This window comes from Canis lupus, chromosome 1, assembly GCF_048164855.1.
Source record: "Canis lupus baileyi chromosome 1, mCanLup2.hap1, whole genome shotgun sequence".
Lineage (NCBI taxonomy): Eukaryota > Metazoa > Chordata > Mammalia > Carnivora > Canidae > Canis > Canis lupus.
Genome location: NC_132838.1, coordinates 52,155,238 through 52,174,170, shown reverse-complemented (window position 1 = coordinate 52,174,170; position 18,933 = coordinate 52,155,238). Strand labels below are relative to the sequence as shown.

The 18,933-nt window shown below is 38.2% G+C and overlaps 1 protein-coding gene across 4 annotated transcripts in view; it reads right to left on the bottom strand.

Annotated features, from left to right (window-relative positions):
• The window catches only part of PACRG (parkin coregulated), a 517,537-nt gene that overhangs the window by 433,213 nt on the left and 65,391 nt on the right, over window positions 1–18,933 (bottom strand). For all 4 annotated transcript variants that reach the window (XM_072830104.1, XM_072830119.1, XM_072830125.1 and 1 more), the window contains exon 2: window positions 2,621–2,755. In XM_072830104.1, coding sequence (XP_072686205.1) covers window positions 2,621–2,755 — 135 coding nt within the window. The remainder of the gene's footprint in view (window positions 1–2,620; window positions 2,756–18,933) is intronic.

Sequence of the window (18,933 nt, the reverse complement as noted above, 5' to 3'; positions counted from 1 at the left end):
GAGTGGCTTTATTATTTCAAGAATATATGGTGACTTCTAATATAGTGCTGATGGGGTTCAGCTAATCTAGAACAGATAGAAAGGAATTTGGGGTCATGGCAGCAATGATCAGAAGCTTCACATTCTAGCTGAGCCTCAGATGCTGGGGCAGCCTTCATCATCCCTCAGGACAATGGCTCCTAAGTACTTCAGAGTCCCAGGAAGTTCTGGTAAAAGACAGTACTTCTTGCTACTTCATTATACACACCATTTCAGGGGCTCAGAAACTCCTTGGAGTCCAGTGCTGCCACAAAGAATATGGAGAGTGGACCAGTATTTTCCTGGGAAACAGAGTTACTCAGGAGCCTTCAGCAGGGGCATGAGCTGTGACATGAAAACCTGTGCTCTGTCCACACACAGGAAGAAAGTATAGTACAGGGTCTTGGGTTGTTTTGCTTTTGTTTTTATTTCGTGAGATGTGGGGGTAGGCCTGCTTCCTTCAACATTTAAGGCCCCTTCCTTAAGTATGGTGTCTGTCCTAAGGAAGCCCTCTACCCCTACCTAGTACCAGATTGTCCCCACAGCACATGCACTAAGAAATAAATATGAATAGGTTGAGAGATTGTTTACAAGCCTATACTTAATCATTTTAACATCTTATTTTCAATATTAGAGTAGTACAAATGAAATGTAGTTGGCAGAAGCCCACAGGTCACAGGATAAGATGTTTCTTTAAATGTAGGCTATTATTCTACCACTGGCAGCAAATAAATTGCTTCCTTTTTATTCTGACTTTTTAGCTTGCTGAATCAGTACTGTTGTCAATAGAAACTTAAAAGAATTAATATGGCCATAAAAAAGAAAAGTAGTTTATATCCTTTCTGACTGCTGGATTGTCAAAGATAAAGGAAAATGATTCATCCTACATTTTCATTATTTTCGAGATGAAGGTTTTTCCGAGTCTCTTGACACTTCTAAAAGTTATTCATAAGATTATTTGAACAGGTCAAAAATAAATCTATAATTTTTTTATTGATACAATTCTTATGTGCTATAATTGCTTAAAACACCAAAATCTACTGACTTTTTGTAAGGAATTATAGCATATTCTTTTACTCCAAGGGAATCAGATTTTTAAGAACCTCCATTTTTACCATGTGGAGCCAGTATGCAGACAAATAAACACAAAATCCATGTACCTAATCAAATGTAAGCAAACCCAAAAATTACAGTAAAATTCTGAGAATATGAACTTACATTAAGACTAAAATATCTGGATTACTTATACTTGCTATAAGTTTTTCCTCATTATGTGTGCACATTGTCACATAATAAATTCACATTTTAATAAAAATGATTAAAAGCAAGATAGTGATGTCCTTCATCCTCCTAAAAAAATTACAACATAATTTAATACAGGGACAGCTTCAGATTTTCATTGCCAAATAGTTTGTAGTAATTCTATGTTCAATAACTGAATTTCTAATGGTTGCTCAAGGTTTAGAAATGTTTGATAATTCTATGAAAACATTTAAAGACATACTAGAAATAATGCAAGCAACTCTTAGTTGCTCCATAAAAGAAGGAAAAGGTTAATTTTGATGAATTTAAGTATTTACTTTGATGAATTCTTTACTTTGGTCATTTTATTTTTTAATGCAAATTTACACAGAGTACAAACAATTCCTATCTTCACCTTCAGACACTATTGTGGGACTTTTTCATGAAATGGGTCAATTGCTTCAGTCAGATGGTATTTGGCAAAAATCTCATGTTCCTCAACCCTAGGCTATACACGTGTGCAAACTCTGTCTTTAGGCAGAGAAGCCCTTTTCGCTGATAAATATCACCCAAGGCAAAGTCCTTGATAACAGAAAACAATTAAATAGCAGAGGCTGGTTAGAGATCAGCATTCGTTTTTCAAATTAAATGTAAAAGCCTTCTCCAGTTAAGAGATTGGCAAGTTTTTACAAATAACATCAGTGAGCCTTTTAGAAAGAAACACGGCCACATTAGAATGGAATCATTAGGCAATACATTTATTTTGAAGCCAATTAACCTTTTGTCAGAAAAATGTCGGTGCCGTAATGGTTTCAGAGTGGAGGTCAGCCTCTAACCGGGCACGTATGACAGCCACTGTCGCTGACATGTGCCGCAGACAGAGAGAGTGCGGCGACGAGAACCGACCTTCTTTTGTATTCCACTCTGCATTTCCAGGGAGCAGACAGTCTTGACCTATCCATTTAGGTAATTAAAGCTTCTATTTGGAAGTGTCCTGCAGGAAGGTGAAATTTGGGGTAGATAAATGGCTGTTGCTCTCCGAATTCAGCCACCAGTTCCATCATTTGATGGACTGCCTGAAACAGGCTGCACTGCCAGGTTCTCATAAAAATAGAGATGAATTGGGTAGCAGACAATTCTCTAAGGCAAAGCAACTCTGTCATTTTCTTTCTCGCAGGCTATAATTTAATTGTTAGTCAAAGTGGACAGCTGACACAGGGGGGCTTTCTCTAAGAGCTTACCCACCACCTTCCATTCACAGCGAAATCACTCTAGTTTATTTACTTAGCCAAGTTTGTTTGGCATTGGGAGATGTCACTCTCACTGCACAGCTGGTTCTCCCAGCTGTGCCCTGACTTACCTTCCACGCTATTTTGTTTCCTTTCGAATCATGCTCAAGGGCAATTGGGAAGTCTCCTCGCTCATAAAATTTTCGAAATGCTGTGGGCTTGGTTGGTCTTTCTTTAAATGCTCCTGCAGCTGGAGGGCCTCTCACCTTCAGAGAAAAATAACAGGAATCAGGTTTTGAAAAATACCCAAAATGTATGGTGAAAAGACTTCTCTTAAGTTTTAGTTTATATGAAATTGTCTAATGATGGACAACAGCAACTTCATTAATACAAAAAATTTAAAGAAGATAATTATTTAATAATCATTAAGGGTTACTTTGTTTCAAGCTACTTTAGAAAGCATTCCTAGAAAAAAAGTCACTAAAAAAATATCACCTATAAAGAAAAAAAAGCCTAAACTTTTAAGCAAAGCTTTTAAAAGAGGAGTTCAGGATGTTAAAACTGTTAAGATTTCTAAGAATTGCTGAATCTAATCTCAGGTCTGATATACTTTGTGGAATACTGAAGTAATAAATTACAATACATCCGATAGTGGCACCTGGGTTGCTCAGTAGGTTAAGCATCTGACTCTTGATTTAGGCTCAGGTCTGGATCTCAGGACTGTGAGAATAAGCCCCACATCGACCTCTGAACTCAGCATGGAGTCTGTGTGGGGTTCTTTCCCTCTGTCCCTCCCACCCCCATTATTTCTCTCTAAAATAAATTTTAAAAAGTAAAATATGTTCCTTTAAATCTTTCTATATACATAAAATGGTAAAATATGTTCTCATGTGAATATAACAAGAAAACTATAAAAATGTTATATAAAATTAAGTTATAATAAAGAATTTAAAAAGAAAAATGTGTACATATAGCATATATTTGAAATTATGAATTTATGAGAAAGTAACATTAGACTGCATAAGAATCTTTCATCCTCCAAACTGAGATTTTTCTCAAAGAAGAAACATTTAATATTGAGTTATTCACATTAGAAATATATTTTAAATCTGCATTATTTACATATGAATTAATTCATTAGGTCACAAAATAGAAAGTGATTAGTAAACTACCTAGAAAATTATAGATCACTAATTATCCTTCTCTGAAAAAAAAAGTAAATACTAGTTATTTACTAGTTTAATAAAAACATAATTATCTTGTTATTTCATAATATGGACAAAATAGCAAACAATTTATATAATATCTATTTATATATATCTTATATATATATAATTAAATAATATCTATTTATATATATCTATTTTAAGTTACTTGATACCAGGTTAATTTTTAATGTTTTTGTAAAAGCTTTAATTTTAATAAAGAAATATGTAAAAATACATACTATAGATAATATACATAATATATATAATAATAAATATGTTAGATAATGACAAATACATTTTATCTGATGTACATAGAAAGGTGAATACTAGAAACTGGTATATTAAAATACTAAGATAATTAAATGCTGAACTGGAGTTGAAGAGTAAGGTAACACAAAGATATTTGTTAGGGTTTATTTTTTTATTTCTTATTTTTTTAGAGAGAGAGTGTGCTCACGCACACATATGCAAGGTTGGGGGGAGGGGCAGAGGGAGAGGGAGAGAGAATCTCAAGCAGACTCTGGGAGGGAAAGGGCAGAGGGAAAAAGAGAATCTCAAGCAGACTCCTCACTGAACCTGGATCCTATAGTGGGGCTCAATCCCACCAGCCTTATATCATGACCTGAGGCAAAATCAAAAGTTAGACACTTAACAGAGCCACCCAGGCACCCCTAGAGTTCAGAATTTCCTTCACTACATGGCACATTATTTCCGGCATATAATTATGCAAGTAATTGAAGTGACACTGGGTAGTGGGGAAGCACGATTGCGTCTTAAAAAATATTTGAAATTTGTTCTGGTGTTAGAATTATTAGCCACCATTTTTAGACAAACTCAATTGTTAAGTAACCATATGTATATGACAACTACTTTGAACAGAGCCCTGAGCTGGATGTTACACATACATTCCTAATGTATGACAGAAACCATGAAGATGTCACTCCTGGGCTTTAGCAATATATGGAGTGGTAAATTTTGAATCACATTTTTGGAAATTGATAAAGAATTGGGGCAGTCCCAGTGGCGCCGCGGTTTAGCGCCGCCTGCAGCCCAGGGCATGATCCTGGAAACCCGGGATGGAGTCCTACGTCGGGCTCTCTGCATGGAGCTTGTTTCTCCCTCTGCCTGCATGTGTCTGCGCCTCTCTGTCTCTGTGTCTCTATGAATAAATAAATAAAAATCTTAAAAAAAAAAGAATTGACAACTTTTTATTTTGGCAATAAGTTATATACCAAAAAAAAAAAAAAAAAAAAAAGATTACTATCTATCATCATGTCATCATTTTAACACCCTCTAAAAAAGTGGAAAACATGATCCAAAGAAAGAAAACTTAGCCAAATTAAACTAGCATCATACATATTTATAGAAAGTTACATGCAATAGTGCAGATATGTATATGTTTATGTGTATTGTATTATTGTACAGTACTGATTACTGGTCAGCAGATACCTTATTTTTTGTGTTTTAAAAAATAAATATTAAATACATAAGGAAAATACATATGTATTTATTTATACATATGTATATTTATACATATACATATATTTATACATATGTATTTTCCTTATGTATTTAATTAGTCATTTACTAGTTTAATAAAAACATGATTATTTTGTTAATTCATAATATGGACAAAATAGCAAATGTGTATATACACACATATGTATATATGTATGTGTGTATATACACGTATACATATATGTATACATATATATATATGTATACATATATAATGAAATATTCAGCCAGAAACAGAAGGAAATCTTGCCATTTATGACATCATGGATGAAGCTCGAGGCCATTATGCTGAGTAAGTGCATAAGTCAGACAAAAAGACAAAACTGTGTAATCTCACTTACATGTGAAATCTAAAAGAACCGAACTCATAGAAACAGAATAGATTGGTGGTTGCCAGGGTCTAGAGGCTGGGTGACATCTACCGATGGTCTTTTTTCATTCGCTTTTTGATCTTCCTGATTCTTGGTGTGGTAATTGATTTTCTGTTGAAACCTGGACACTGGTGAGACTCCAGATCTTAAATCTTCTGTTTTAGCTGGTTTATTCCAATCTATCTCTGGCAGAGATGTGGGGAAGGGTATTAGCTCACTACCATCAGGTTGGGGTAGAAATCCTGGAACCCTACCTGGCCTCTGTTGACTCAGGAGAGGGAGTTTCTCATTGCTACTGGGTGAAGCTGGAGGCTCCAGCACCACCAGGCCTCCAGGGACTTTGTGGACAGGGAGGAGTGGCAGTGCCCCATTACTGCTCCCCACACTGACACCACAGAAGGGGGTTGCCTCACTGCTGCTGGGCAGGGATGACATTCCTGTCCCACTACGAGGCACCTCAGCACAAAGGGGCAAGAGCTTTTCCCTGCTGACAGGGTGAGTGTTCAAGGTACCCCCCTCAACTGTGGGTACTGCTCTTTACTGGTCCAGTAGGGATGAAAGGTTCAAATCCTTGTTCAAAACATTCAGCTACAGCCATCATTAAGATCTCTTGTCTATGTATCATCTGCTAACCAGCCTTTTCAATTTTTCTAGATGCCAAGTTTTTATGTTGTTGTTAGCAAACCTCCCATTTGTTCAATGACCAAAAATTTTCTAGAAAGTATTCATCTTTGTCCCTTTTCTTTGTATTTATCTTAAAATTGATTTCTTTTGCCTTTTGTCTCATCTTCTAAATACATTCTTTCTGATTCTGAATTCAAAATTCTAATCATCCAAACTTTTCAAAGAACGAACATATTTCTAAGAAGCCTAGAAGGCTTTTTATAAACTGTTATAGATAACGTGTACTTCCTCTTTCTTCCCATAAATTTTCATGGACTCCCTACAGAAATGATTCCATGCCTACAATTTCATGGAAAGTCTTTACTTAGTTTGCTATGTGATCACTCAACAGTACAGAAATTCTTTCTTCAGTGTCTGTTATCCTCTGTTTTTATATTTCTGCCATTTACTCATTTTAAAACACTGTATTTTTTTTTTTTTTTTTTGGATTCTGCTATAAGCCCCTTCCAAATTAAGTCTTGGCATCTCAAAGTTGTAATTTGAAAACTAACTAGAAAATTTTCAGTTACACCTGTTAGTGCAACATGGGCATTATCTAATTTTATGCAGATGCTTTGTCACTGTCCCTGGATAATAATTTTTTTCTGTTCCAAATACATATTTACCTACTTAAATCTAATAGAAGGATATAACATTTTTTATATTCTACACATACTCTATTCCAGCATTCTAAGTAATTCTAAAAACCTGTACATGAAAAATCAAGTAAATAATAATCTTTGGAAAGGTACTAAAGATATTACTACTGGAAATCACACAGATGGATATAAGTTGACTAAATAAAATTAAAAATGAGTAAAAGTACTGTTAAGAATCCTTATGTACAGCCCATATTTATAGGACTACTGCAGATTTTATTTAATGTCTTAAGAGGACTACTGCAGGTTTTACTTAATATCTTAAGAATTTTACCCCATTCATTATAAATAATATAGAACAAATAAGGAACCATAAATCAAACTAGATTTGTGGGAAAATGCAGTTAGGATTTGCCTCAATTGTGGGGGCTGTCCATAAACCAATTAGGAAGAATGGGTGTCGCAGCAGAATGTTTTAATAAAATCTAATGCACTTGGGAACCAAGATATTGAATGCACTTTGAAGTGACTATCAATGACAGAATACTTTATATGCCTACACTTATTGAATGCTGGAAGGATTTATGATGTAGAGCACAGTCTCTGTCATATGGTCACAAAAAATAATTAGTAGGCAAGAATTTTAAGGTTCTCTAAAATTCTTCATTATATAATTTGAAATTCTATATATAAAATGTATATTTATAATTCATATATTTACATATATAAAATTCTTCATTATATAATTTGAAATTTTTGCTATTCAATAGTATTTTTTAGCATAACCTGAGGCTGATAAAAAAAAAATCCCTTTACTTCAAGTGGGAAATTTATACTGCGTTATTCTAATGCGCCTGTTTAGCCAGCTTACTAACAATGAAACAATAAGATACAAAGACATTAATTTCTGATTTTCATCAGCTTTTTTTAAAAATTGTTTTTTAATTTATTTGTGATAGTCACAGAGAGAGAGAGAGAGGCAGAGACACAGGCAGAGGGAGAAGCAGGCTCCATGCACCGGGAGCCCGACGTGGGATTCCATCCGGGGTCTCCAGGATCACGCCCTGGGCCAAAGGCAGGCGCTAAACCGCTGTGCCACCCAGGGATCCCTTCATCAGCTTTTTAAAAAAGATTATTTATTTGAGAGAAAGAGAGACAGGAAGAGAGCACAAGCATGGGGAGCCATAGAGGGAGGAGAAGCAGACTCACCCATGCAGGGGCTCCATCCCAGGACCCCGGAATTGCAACCTGAGCCAAAGGTAGACAACTGACTGAGCCACCAAGGTGCCCCTCCTATTTTCATCAGCTTTAACCTGAAATTTGGATTCACTGAAAGTGATGTGGTTAAGCAGTTGGTAGGCAAGAGCTATACTGTCTTCCAGCTACAGAGGCACTTGAATATTAGCCCGAGGGAGGACCAGCAAATTTGTTGCCATTAGCCTAGACTTCTGAGTAAGTAGGACTGTAATTCAGTGTCTGCCCCACTTGCCAATCATAACTGTTAACACATCAGAAATTTTGCATTACCTAACGTTACCAGATGACCAAGAATATGATTTCCAAAGTATTACAATTAGCAAATTTTACTGTAGTGGTAGCTGAAGCACCTTATCATTAACAAAAATGAGTGTGTATTATCAGCTAAAATTTTTATAAGAAATTTTAATAATATAACAAAACATTATGATAGTGATATTTTTGTTAGTAATAGCCAGAAGAGATAACAATGCCTTATATGGTGTGTGTGTGTGTGTGTGTGTGTGTGTGTATCAACAAATGTTCAACATATATAGACATCTTGTGGAGTCCTGAACAATCAGGCCCTACAGGTAATCGTGAGCAGCAGGAAAAAACATCCAAGTGTTGTGGGTAAGCTACTTTAGGAAGCTTATTCCACTGAGATCTAACAGGAGGGGCCTGGAGTCACAGTGATCAGGCTGGACTTTCGAGCAGTGGCCCAAACACAAGGCGGCAAAGACCTTAAATTAGGACACCATCAACACCAACAAAATCCCCTAATGATCTATTTATGTTTTACAAGCATTGTTGGTTTCAGTTTTCAACAAAACCTGCATGAAATGATCATCACGGACAAGAAAACCTAAGCTTCGGTTGCTTCAATAAGCTGGCAGAAATCAGAGTTAGTCAGTAGTAGGAAAGAGACCCCTGTGCTTCTGCTCTCCAGTATGTGTCCTTAGTCACTATACCAGAAAGCTGGGTTTGGGCAAAATCCTAAAGGGAATAATCTAGGGCACACAACTGATTGAATGAGGAGATCCAGAGGCAGAGATGAGACAGGCTTCTGACTACAAAGATGCAAATAACTAATGTGTTTAAGTTACATAAAAAATAAACTCTGGAATGGAGGGAAAGCTCAATAAATCACATAGAATTCTACCACCTATTGCTAATTTTGTGCTTTTCCTTCCAGAACAAATGTACAAATATCATGCCTATTTCATATTATGCTCTTCAGACAGAGACCCCTACATGAGTTAATAAAATAAAAATTTATAGTTTATGATTCTTGATAAAGATTATTTGCTGATTAAATGGGAGAACAGGTCTTCTGTCTTAGTCGGCTTGGGTTGCTATAACAAAATACCATAGATCAGATGTCTTAAATGACAGATGTTCATTTTCTCACATTTCTGGAGGTTGGACATCCAAGATCAGGGTGGCAGCATGGTCAGGTTCTAATAATAACCCTCTTCCTTAAAAAAAAAAAAAAAGAACCCTCTTCCTAGCTTGTAGACCATTGCCTTTCACTGTGTCCTCACATGCTAGAGAGTGCTCAAGAGAGTATGGTCTCTCTCCCTCCTCTTAATAAGGACACTAAGTCCCATCATGGAGGCCACACTCTTGAGCCATCTCATAAATGTAATCCTGATGGCCCCACCTCCAAACATCATCACATTGGGGGTTAGTGCTTCAACATATGGAGTTTGCAGAATGTAAACATTTAGTTTCTGACATCTTCCTATTGTTCAATTTGGATTAATATGTTTAACAAATGAGGATATTTTCTCATCTTAGTATAAATGCTAAATGCATACATTTGCACAAGTGTTCCTGTCTTTTCCATATTAATATCAATTTGTATGAGTTTTTTTTATCAATAGGTATTAACCATTGGTCGCATTTACTATAAATATCTCCTCCCATCTTTGTTTTTCACTTTTATTTATTTAGCATTTAAAAGTTTTAGTTTTTTTTTCTTTGGTAGAAAAGTTTCTTGGTCTTTACTTGCTCTTTTTATCTCTGGGCTTTTTATCCTCAGTCAGGATACTGTGAATGTTGTGCACAATGAATATTGACTAATTAAATCATATCCTTCATCTACTTAAAACCCACGGATGATTTCCTACTGAAATGCATTCCCGCTGTGCAGACAGACATTTGGAAGCTGATGGCAATGCCTCTGGTAATGCCTCTACATACTGGCCATTCTCAAATATGCCCTGCTTTCTTAGGCCTCCATGATTTTCCTGTTCCACCAACCTCTAATTCTTCCTCACTCCTTCATTCCTTTAGCTCCTCCTTCTTTTTTTCCTGAATAACCACGAATCACCTTCATGATGTAGCACCACCTCACTAGTTCTAAGAAACCTTTCCCAACAGGCCATATCCCTACTTTGGAGTGGGATTAAGTTCCTCTTCACATTAGGCCTGAAATGCCTGAGGGATGAACTAACAGTAGACACTAGATCAATCCGTTAGGACATTATCAGGGAGATTCAGGTGATTCACAAAGTTTGCCAGTATCAAGTGGTGGGTTAAATCTATGGAGACTGGTAAATTTTCCCAAAGGGAAAGTAAGTGTATAGTGAAAAAAAGGCTGAGAACCTGAAACATTTCCTGGAAACTTAATAATAAATGGATTCTACAGGAGAATTGCAAGAATAGAGTGGTAGGAATAAAATGGGGAAGGGATGGTTTAGAAATCAATGAATGAGAGGAAGAGTTTTTTTTTTAATTATTTTTTTTTATTTATTTATGACAGTCACACACAGAGAGAGAGAGAGAGAGGCAGAGACACAGGCAGAGGGAGAAGCAGGCTCCATGCACCGGGAGCCCGACGTGGGATTCGATCCCGGGCCTCCAGGATCGCGCCCTGGGCCAAAGGCAGGCGCCAAACAGCTGTGCCACCCAGGGATCCCCAGAGGAAGAGTTTTTTAATGATACAAGTGGGTTAGTTAAGAAGAGAGTTAAAAGTTCTCTGAAAAATCAAAAAACTATACTGGCATGATGGGATGGAAACCAGACTACAGTGCATTGAGGGATGAATGAGGAATGAAAACAGATATAGGCTTTGGGAGCCATCCTGTCCCATGAGCTATGAAAATCTGAGTTGCTAGTAAGGCAGAATTGTTAAAGTTGGGCACAGGTAATTGTGGTTGGAAATGGAGAAAGATAAAAAGCATTAATGGGCTATAATACTGGAATTCATAAACTAATCACTTATGGAACTAGAATACATCTTATAATAAAATATATATTTATGACTAATACACTTATCTAAAATGGCTAGAGAAACTTGTGAAGTATAGTTTTTTTCAGTGTTAGAAACTCATGAGAAAAAAAAGAAACTCATAAATCTGAATTCAAGGACCTACGGTCACATACACGAAGATATTTCCTAGGAACAGAGTTAAGAAATTTTCTCTAATATAGATCCTGCCTATGTCATTCATTCACTGAAAAATGTATTGAATACATACTATTTCCGGGTCACTAGGCTTGGTATTATTGGTGACAAAGATGTAAGTGAAATATATTATCCTCAAAATACATATCATTTAGGAAAATAGGTGAGACTATCTCCCAGGCTCTTTTATAGAAATAAGCATGTGATACGTCAAAGAAATGCCACAGAAAGATATGGAGAATTCTGTGCACTCAGATGATAAAACATTTCAGTTTTAAGACATTATTCTAAAAAAAAAAAAAAAAAAAAAAAAGGACATTATTCTTTTTTCATTAGACAATGTTATTTAGCTTTGCAAAATATTTACATTTTTCAGTGGAACCAGGCAGCAATATATTTTATTTCCTATAAACTTGAATTCTGTACAATTTCGAGGTAATTATCAGAGAATTATAGTTGTATATAATACAAATTTGTATCACAAATTTGTATATTTACAACTTTTGTAGTTATTAATGATTAAATCTGAACTAATTGCCTCTATTCTGTGTACATCTCTTAGATCTAAGTAACTATCAATATCACCAGTTTTATGACCACAAATTCATTACTGATGAGACCAATACATATTTTCTTTTTATGCAAAAATTCTCACAATAAAACTCACATTTTCTCTTTTGAAATTCACTTGCGAAGATGGCGGAAGAGTAGGGTCCCCAAGTCACCTGTCCCCACCAAATTACCTAGATAATCTTCAAATTATCCTGAAAATCTACGAATTTGGCCTGAGATTTAAAGAGAGACCAGCTGGAACGCTACAGTGAGAAGAGTTCGCGCTTCTATCAAGGTAGGAAGACCGGGAAAAAGAAATAAGGAAACAAAAGGCCTCCAAGGGGGAGGGGCCCGCAAGGAGCCGGGCTGAGGCCGGGGCGAGTGTCCCCAGGACAGGAGAGCCCCGTCCCGGAGACGCAGGAGCTGCACCAACCTTCCCGGGCGGAAAGGGGCTCGCAGGGAGGTGGAGCAGGACCCAGGAGGGCGGGGATGCCCTCGGGCTCCCCGAGACAGTAACAGAGCAACTGCGCCCCGGGAGAGTGCGCCGAGCTCCCTAAGGGCTGCAGCGCGCACGGCGGGACCCGGAGCAGCTCTGGGGGGGCTCGGGGGCGGTTCCGCGGAGGGGGCTGCGGGGCGGGAGCAGCTCGGAGGGGCTCGGGCGGAGGAAGAGGCTCCGCGGAGGGGGCTGCGCGGTTCCAGGAGCAGCTCGGGGGGGCTCGGGCGGCGGCTCCGCGGAGGGTGTCTGCGGGGCGGGAGCGCGAATCCAACAGCGCAGGCCCCGGAGCACAGGGCGCCGGGACACAGCCCAGGATCCCGCCTCCCCCGGGACAGGCAGAGGCCGGGAGGGCCCAGGACAGCGAGGACGCTCCTGCCCCGAGCTGAGACCAGCGGCCCCGCCCCGGAGCCTCCAGGCCCTGCAGACGGAGAGCTCCGGAGTTCCTGCGGGGGCTGAATCCAGGGCTCCAGAGCTGGCCGGGTCACTGCAGTTGTACCTACTGGGGCCTCATGGGGTAAACAACCCCCACTGAGCCTCACAGTGGCCTCACCGGATAAACAGGATAAACATTACTCTCTGAGCCCTACACCAGGCTGGGGGCAGAGCAGCTCCCCCAAGTGCTAACACCTGAAAATCAGCACAACAGGCCCCTCCCCCAGAAGATCATCTAGGCGGACAGGGGAAAAACAAATTGTTGACGAAGCAGCACTTGAAAGTTCCAGGGTAAGTCAAGGGACTTACAGTATACAGAATCAGAGGATGCTCCCCTGTGTTTTTTTTTGTTTTTGTTTTTGTTTTGCTTTTTGATTTCTGTTTGCTTCCCCCACCCCTTTTCCTTCCTTCCTTTCTTTTTTTTCTCTTTTTCTTCTTTTATTCTTCCTTTTCTTCTTCTTTTTTTCTTTTCTTTCCTTCTTTCTCTTCTCTCTTTTTCTCCTTTTCCCAATATAACTTGTTTTTGGCCACTCTGCACTGAGCAAAATGACTAGAGGGAAAACCTCACCTCAAACAAAGAATCAGAAACAGTCCTCTCTCCCACAGAGTTACAAAATTTGGATTACAATTCAATGTCAGAAAGCCAATTCAGAAGCACGATTATAAAGCTACTGGTGGCTCTAGAAAAAAGCATAAAGGACTCAAGAGACTTTATGACTGCAGAATTTAGATCTAACCAGGCAGAAATTAAAAATCAATCGAATGAGATGCAATCCAAACTAGAAGTCCTAACGACGAGGGTTAACGAGGTGGAAGAAAGAGTGAGTGACATAGAAGACAAGTTGATGGCAAAGAGGGAAACTGAGGAAAAAAGAGACAAACAAAAGACCATGAAGATAGATTAAGGGAAATAAACGACAGCCTGAGGAAGAAAAACCTACGTGTAATTGGGGTTCCCCAGGGCGCTGAAAGGGATAGAGGGCCAGAATATGTATTTGAACAAATCCTAGCTGAAAATTTTCCTAATCTGGGAAGGGAAACAGGCATTCAGATCCCGGAAATAGAGAGATCCCCCCCTAAAATCAATAAAAACCGTTCAACACCTCAACATCTAATAGTTAAGCTTGCAAATTCCAAATATAAAGAGAAGATCCTTAAAGCAGCAAGAGACAAGAAATCCCTGACTTTTATGGGGAGGAGTATTAGGGTAACAGCAGACCTCTCCACAGAGACCTGGCAGGCCAGAAAGGGCTGGCAGGATATATTCAGGGTCCTAAATGAGAAGAACATGCAACCAAGAATACTTTATCCAGCAAGGCTCTCATTCAAAATGGAAGGAGAGATAAAGAGCTTCAAAGACAGGCAGGAACTGAAAGAATATGTGACCTCCAAACCAGCTCTGCAAGAAATTTTAAGGGGGACTCTCAAAATTCCCCTTTAAGAAGAAGTCCAATGGAACAATCCACAAAAACAAGGACTGAACAGATATCATGATGACTCTAAACTCATATCTTTCAATAGTAACTCTGAACGTGAACGGGCTTAATGACCCCATCAAAAGGTGCAGGGTGTCAGACCGGATAAAAAGGCAGGACCCATCTATTTGCTGTCTACAAGAGACTCATTTTAGACAGAAGGACACCTACAGCCTGAAAATAAAAGGTTGGAGAACCATTTACCATGCAAATGGTCCTCAAAAGAAAGCAGGGGTAGCCATCCTTATATCAGATAAACTAAAATTTACCCCGAAGACTGTAGTGAGAGATGAAGAGGGACACTATATCATACTTAAAGGATCTATCCAACAAGAGGACTTACCAATCATCAATATATATGCCCCGAATCTGGGAGCTGCCAAATATATCAAATAATAACCAAAATTAGGACATACTTAGATAATAATACACTTATACTTGGTGACTTCAATCTAGCTCTTTCTACACTTGATAGGTCTTCTAAACACAACATCTCCAAAGAAACGAGAGCTTTAAATGATACACTGGACTAGATGGATTTCACAGATATCTACAGAACTTTACATCCAAACTCAACTGAATACACCTTCTTCTCAAGTGTACATGGAACTTTCTCCAGAATAGACCACATACTGGGTCACAAATCAGGTCTTAACTGATACCAAAAGATTGGGATCGTCCCCTGTGTATTCTCAGACCACAATGCCTTGAAATTAGAACTAAATCACAACAATAAGTTTGGAAGGACTTCAAACACATGGAGGTTAAGGACCATCTTGCTAAAAGATGAAAGAGTCAACCAGGAAATTAAGCAAGAATTAAAAAGATTCATGGAAACTAATGAGAATGAAGATACAACCGTTCAAAATCTTTGGGATACAGCAAAAGCAGTCCTGAGGGAGAAATACATCGCAATACAAGCATCCATCCAAAAACTGGAAAGAACTCAAATACAAAAGCTAACCTTAAACCTAAAGGAGCTAGAGAAAAAAACAGCAAATAGATCCTACACCCAGCAGAAGAAGAGAGTTAATAAAGATTCGAGCAGAACTCAACAAAATCGAGACCAGAAGAACGGTGGAACAGATCAACAAAACCAGGAGTTGGTGGTTCTTTGAAAGAATTAATAAGATAGATAAATCATTAGCAAGCCTTAATAAAAAGAAGAGAGAGAAGACTCAAATTAATAAAATCATGAATGAGAAAGGAGAGATCACTACCAACACCAAGGAAATACAAACGATTTTAAAAACATATTATGAACAGCTATATGGCAACAAATTAGGCAATCTAGAAGAAATGGACGCATTCCTGGAAAGCCACAAATTACCAAAACTGGATCAAGAAGAAATAGAAAACCAGAACAGGCCAATAAACAGGGAGGAAATTGAAGCAGTCATCAAAACCCTCCCAAGACACAAAAGTCAACAGCCAGATGGCTTCCCTGGGGAATTCTATCAAACGTTTAAAGAAGAAACCGTACCTATTCTACTAAAGCTGTTTGGAAAGATAGAAAGAGGTGGAGTACTTCCAAATTCATTCTATGAGGCCAGCATCACCCTAATTCCAAAAGCAGACAAAGACCCCAACGAAAAGGAGAATTATAGACCAATATCCCTGATGAACATGGATGCAAAAATTCTCAACAAGATACTAGCCAATGTACTAGCCAACAATACATTAAGAAAATTATTCACCATGACCAAGTAGGATTTATTCCTGGGACACAAGGCTAGTTCAACACTCGTAAAACAATCAATCATATCAGCAAGAGAAAAACCAAGAACCATATGATCCTCCCAATAGATGCAGAGAAAGCATTTGACAAAATACAGCATCCATTCCTGATCAAAACTCTTTAGAGTGGATAGAGGGAACATTCCTCAACATCTTAAAAGCCATCTACGAAAAGCCCACAGCCAATATAATTCTCAATGGGGAAGCACTGGGAGACTTTCCCCTAAGATCAGGAACAAGACAGGGATGTCCACTCTCACCACTGCTATTCAACATAGTACTAGAATTCCTAGCCTCAGCAATCAGACAACAAAAACACATTAAAGGCATTCAAATAGGCAAAGAAGAAGTCAAACTCTCCCTCTTCACTGATAACATGATACTCTACATAGAAAACCCAAAAGACTCCACCCCAAGATTGCTAGAACTCATACAGCAATTTGGCAGTGTGGCAGGAAACAAAATCAATGCCCAGAAGTCAGTGGCATTTCTATACACTAACAATGAGACTGAAGAAAGAGAAATTAAGGAGTCAATCCCATTTACAATCGCACCCAAAAGCATAAAATACCTAGGAATAAACCTAACCAAAGAGGTAAAGGATCTATACCCTAAAAACTATAGAACACTTCTGAAAGAAATTGAGGAAGACACAAAGAGATGGAAAAATATTCCATGCTCATAGATTGACAGAATTAATATTGGGAAAATATCAATGTTACCCAGGGCAATTTACACGTTTAATGCAATCCCTATCAAAATACCATGGACTTTCTTCAGAGAGTTAGAACAAATTATTTTAAGATTTGTGTAGAATCAGAAAAGACCCTGAATAGCCAGGGGAATTTTAAAAAAGAAAACCATATCTGGGGGCATCACAATGCCAGATTTCAGGTTGTACTACAAAGCTGTGGTAATCAAGACAGTGTGGTACTGGCACAAAAACAGACACATAGATCAATGGAACAGAATAGAGAATCCAGAAGTGGACCCTCAATTTTATGATCAACTAATATTCGATAAGCAGGAAAGACTATCCACTGGAAGAAATAAATGGTGCTGGGAAAATTGGACATACACATGCAGAAGAATGAAACTAGACCACTCTCTTGCACCATACACAGAGATAAACTCAAAATGGATGAAAGATCTGAATGTGAGACAAGATTCCATCAAAATCCTAGAGGAGAACACAGGCAACATCCTTTTTGAACTCGGCCACAGTAACTTCTTGCAGGATACATCCATGAAGGCAAAAGAAACAAAAACAAAAATGAACTATTGGGACTTCATCAAGATAAGAAGCTTTTGCACAGCAAAGGATACAGTCAACAAAACTAAAAGACAACCTACAGAATGGGAGAAGATATTTGCAAATGACGTATCACATAAAGGGCTAGTTTCCAAGATCTATAAAGAACTTATTAAACTCAACACCAAAGAAACAAACAATCCAATCATGAAATGGGCAAAAGACATGAACAGAAATCTCACAGAGGAAGACATAGACATGGCCAACATGCATATGAGAAAATGCTCTGCATCACTTGCCATCCGGAAAATACAAATCAAAACCACAATGAGATACCACCTCACACCAGTGAGAATGGGGAAAATTAGCAAGGCAGGAAACCACAAATGTTGGAGAGGATGCGGAGAAAGGGGAACCCTCCTGCACTGTTGGTGGGAATGTGAACTGGTGCAGCCACTCTGGAAAACTGTGTGGAGGTTCCTCAAACAGTTAAAAATAGACCTGCCCTACGACCCAGCAATTGCACTGCTGGGGATTTACCCCAAAGATACAGATGCAATGAATCGCCGGGACACCTGCATCCCAATGTTTATAGCAGCAATGGCCACAATAGCCAAACTGTGGAAGGAGCCTCGGTGTCCATCGAAAGATGAATGGATAAAGAAGATGTGGTTTATGTATACAATGGAATATACTCAGCCATTAGAAATCACAAATACCTACCATTTGCTTCCATGTGGATGGAACTGGAGGGTATTATGCTGAGTGAAGTAAGCCAGTCGGAGAAGGACAAACATTGTATGTTCTCATTCATTTGGGGAATATAAATAATAGTGAAAGGGAATATAAGGGAAGGGAGAAGAAATGTGTGGGAAATATCAGAAAGGGAGACAGAACGTGGAAGACTCCTAACTCTGGGAAATGAACTAGGGGCAGTGGAAGGGGAAGAGGTTGGGGGTGGGGGTGAATGGGTGATGGGCACTGAAGAGGGCACTTGATGGGATGAGCACTGTGTGTTATTCTGTATGTTGGCAAACTGAACACCAATAAAAAATAAATTTAGTATTAATAAAAAAATAAATTCACTTGCATAAGTGAGAAAATGTTGTTTAAAACCTAAGGCTTGCATGACACTTAAAATGAAATACCTTAGTCTAAAATGCTTACAGAGACTAGTTTAAATATGATTATAATAAGTAAAAACTAAAATAGTATTGTGGGTATTATAATAAGTTCTTATTAAATTAGCATTGTCCTATGATGATTACCCCTCAAAAAAAAGCCCCCAAAGCTTATAATACAGTTTTTCAGATAGGTGGAATGAGGATACAGTGTTAGTGAAAATAATAACATGGAATAAAATGACAAATATTTCAATTAAAAAATCTAGAAGACTTTAGTATTATACTTAACTCTTCTTGGCAATAAATTATGTCCTGCCTTGTACTCAAGAGGATCTAAGATAGCTCATGAAGATACATGCAGTACAGAAG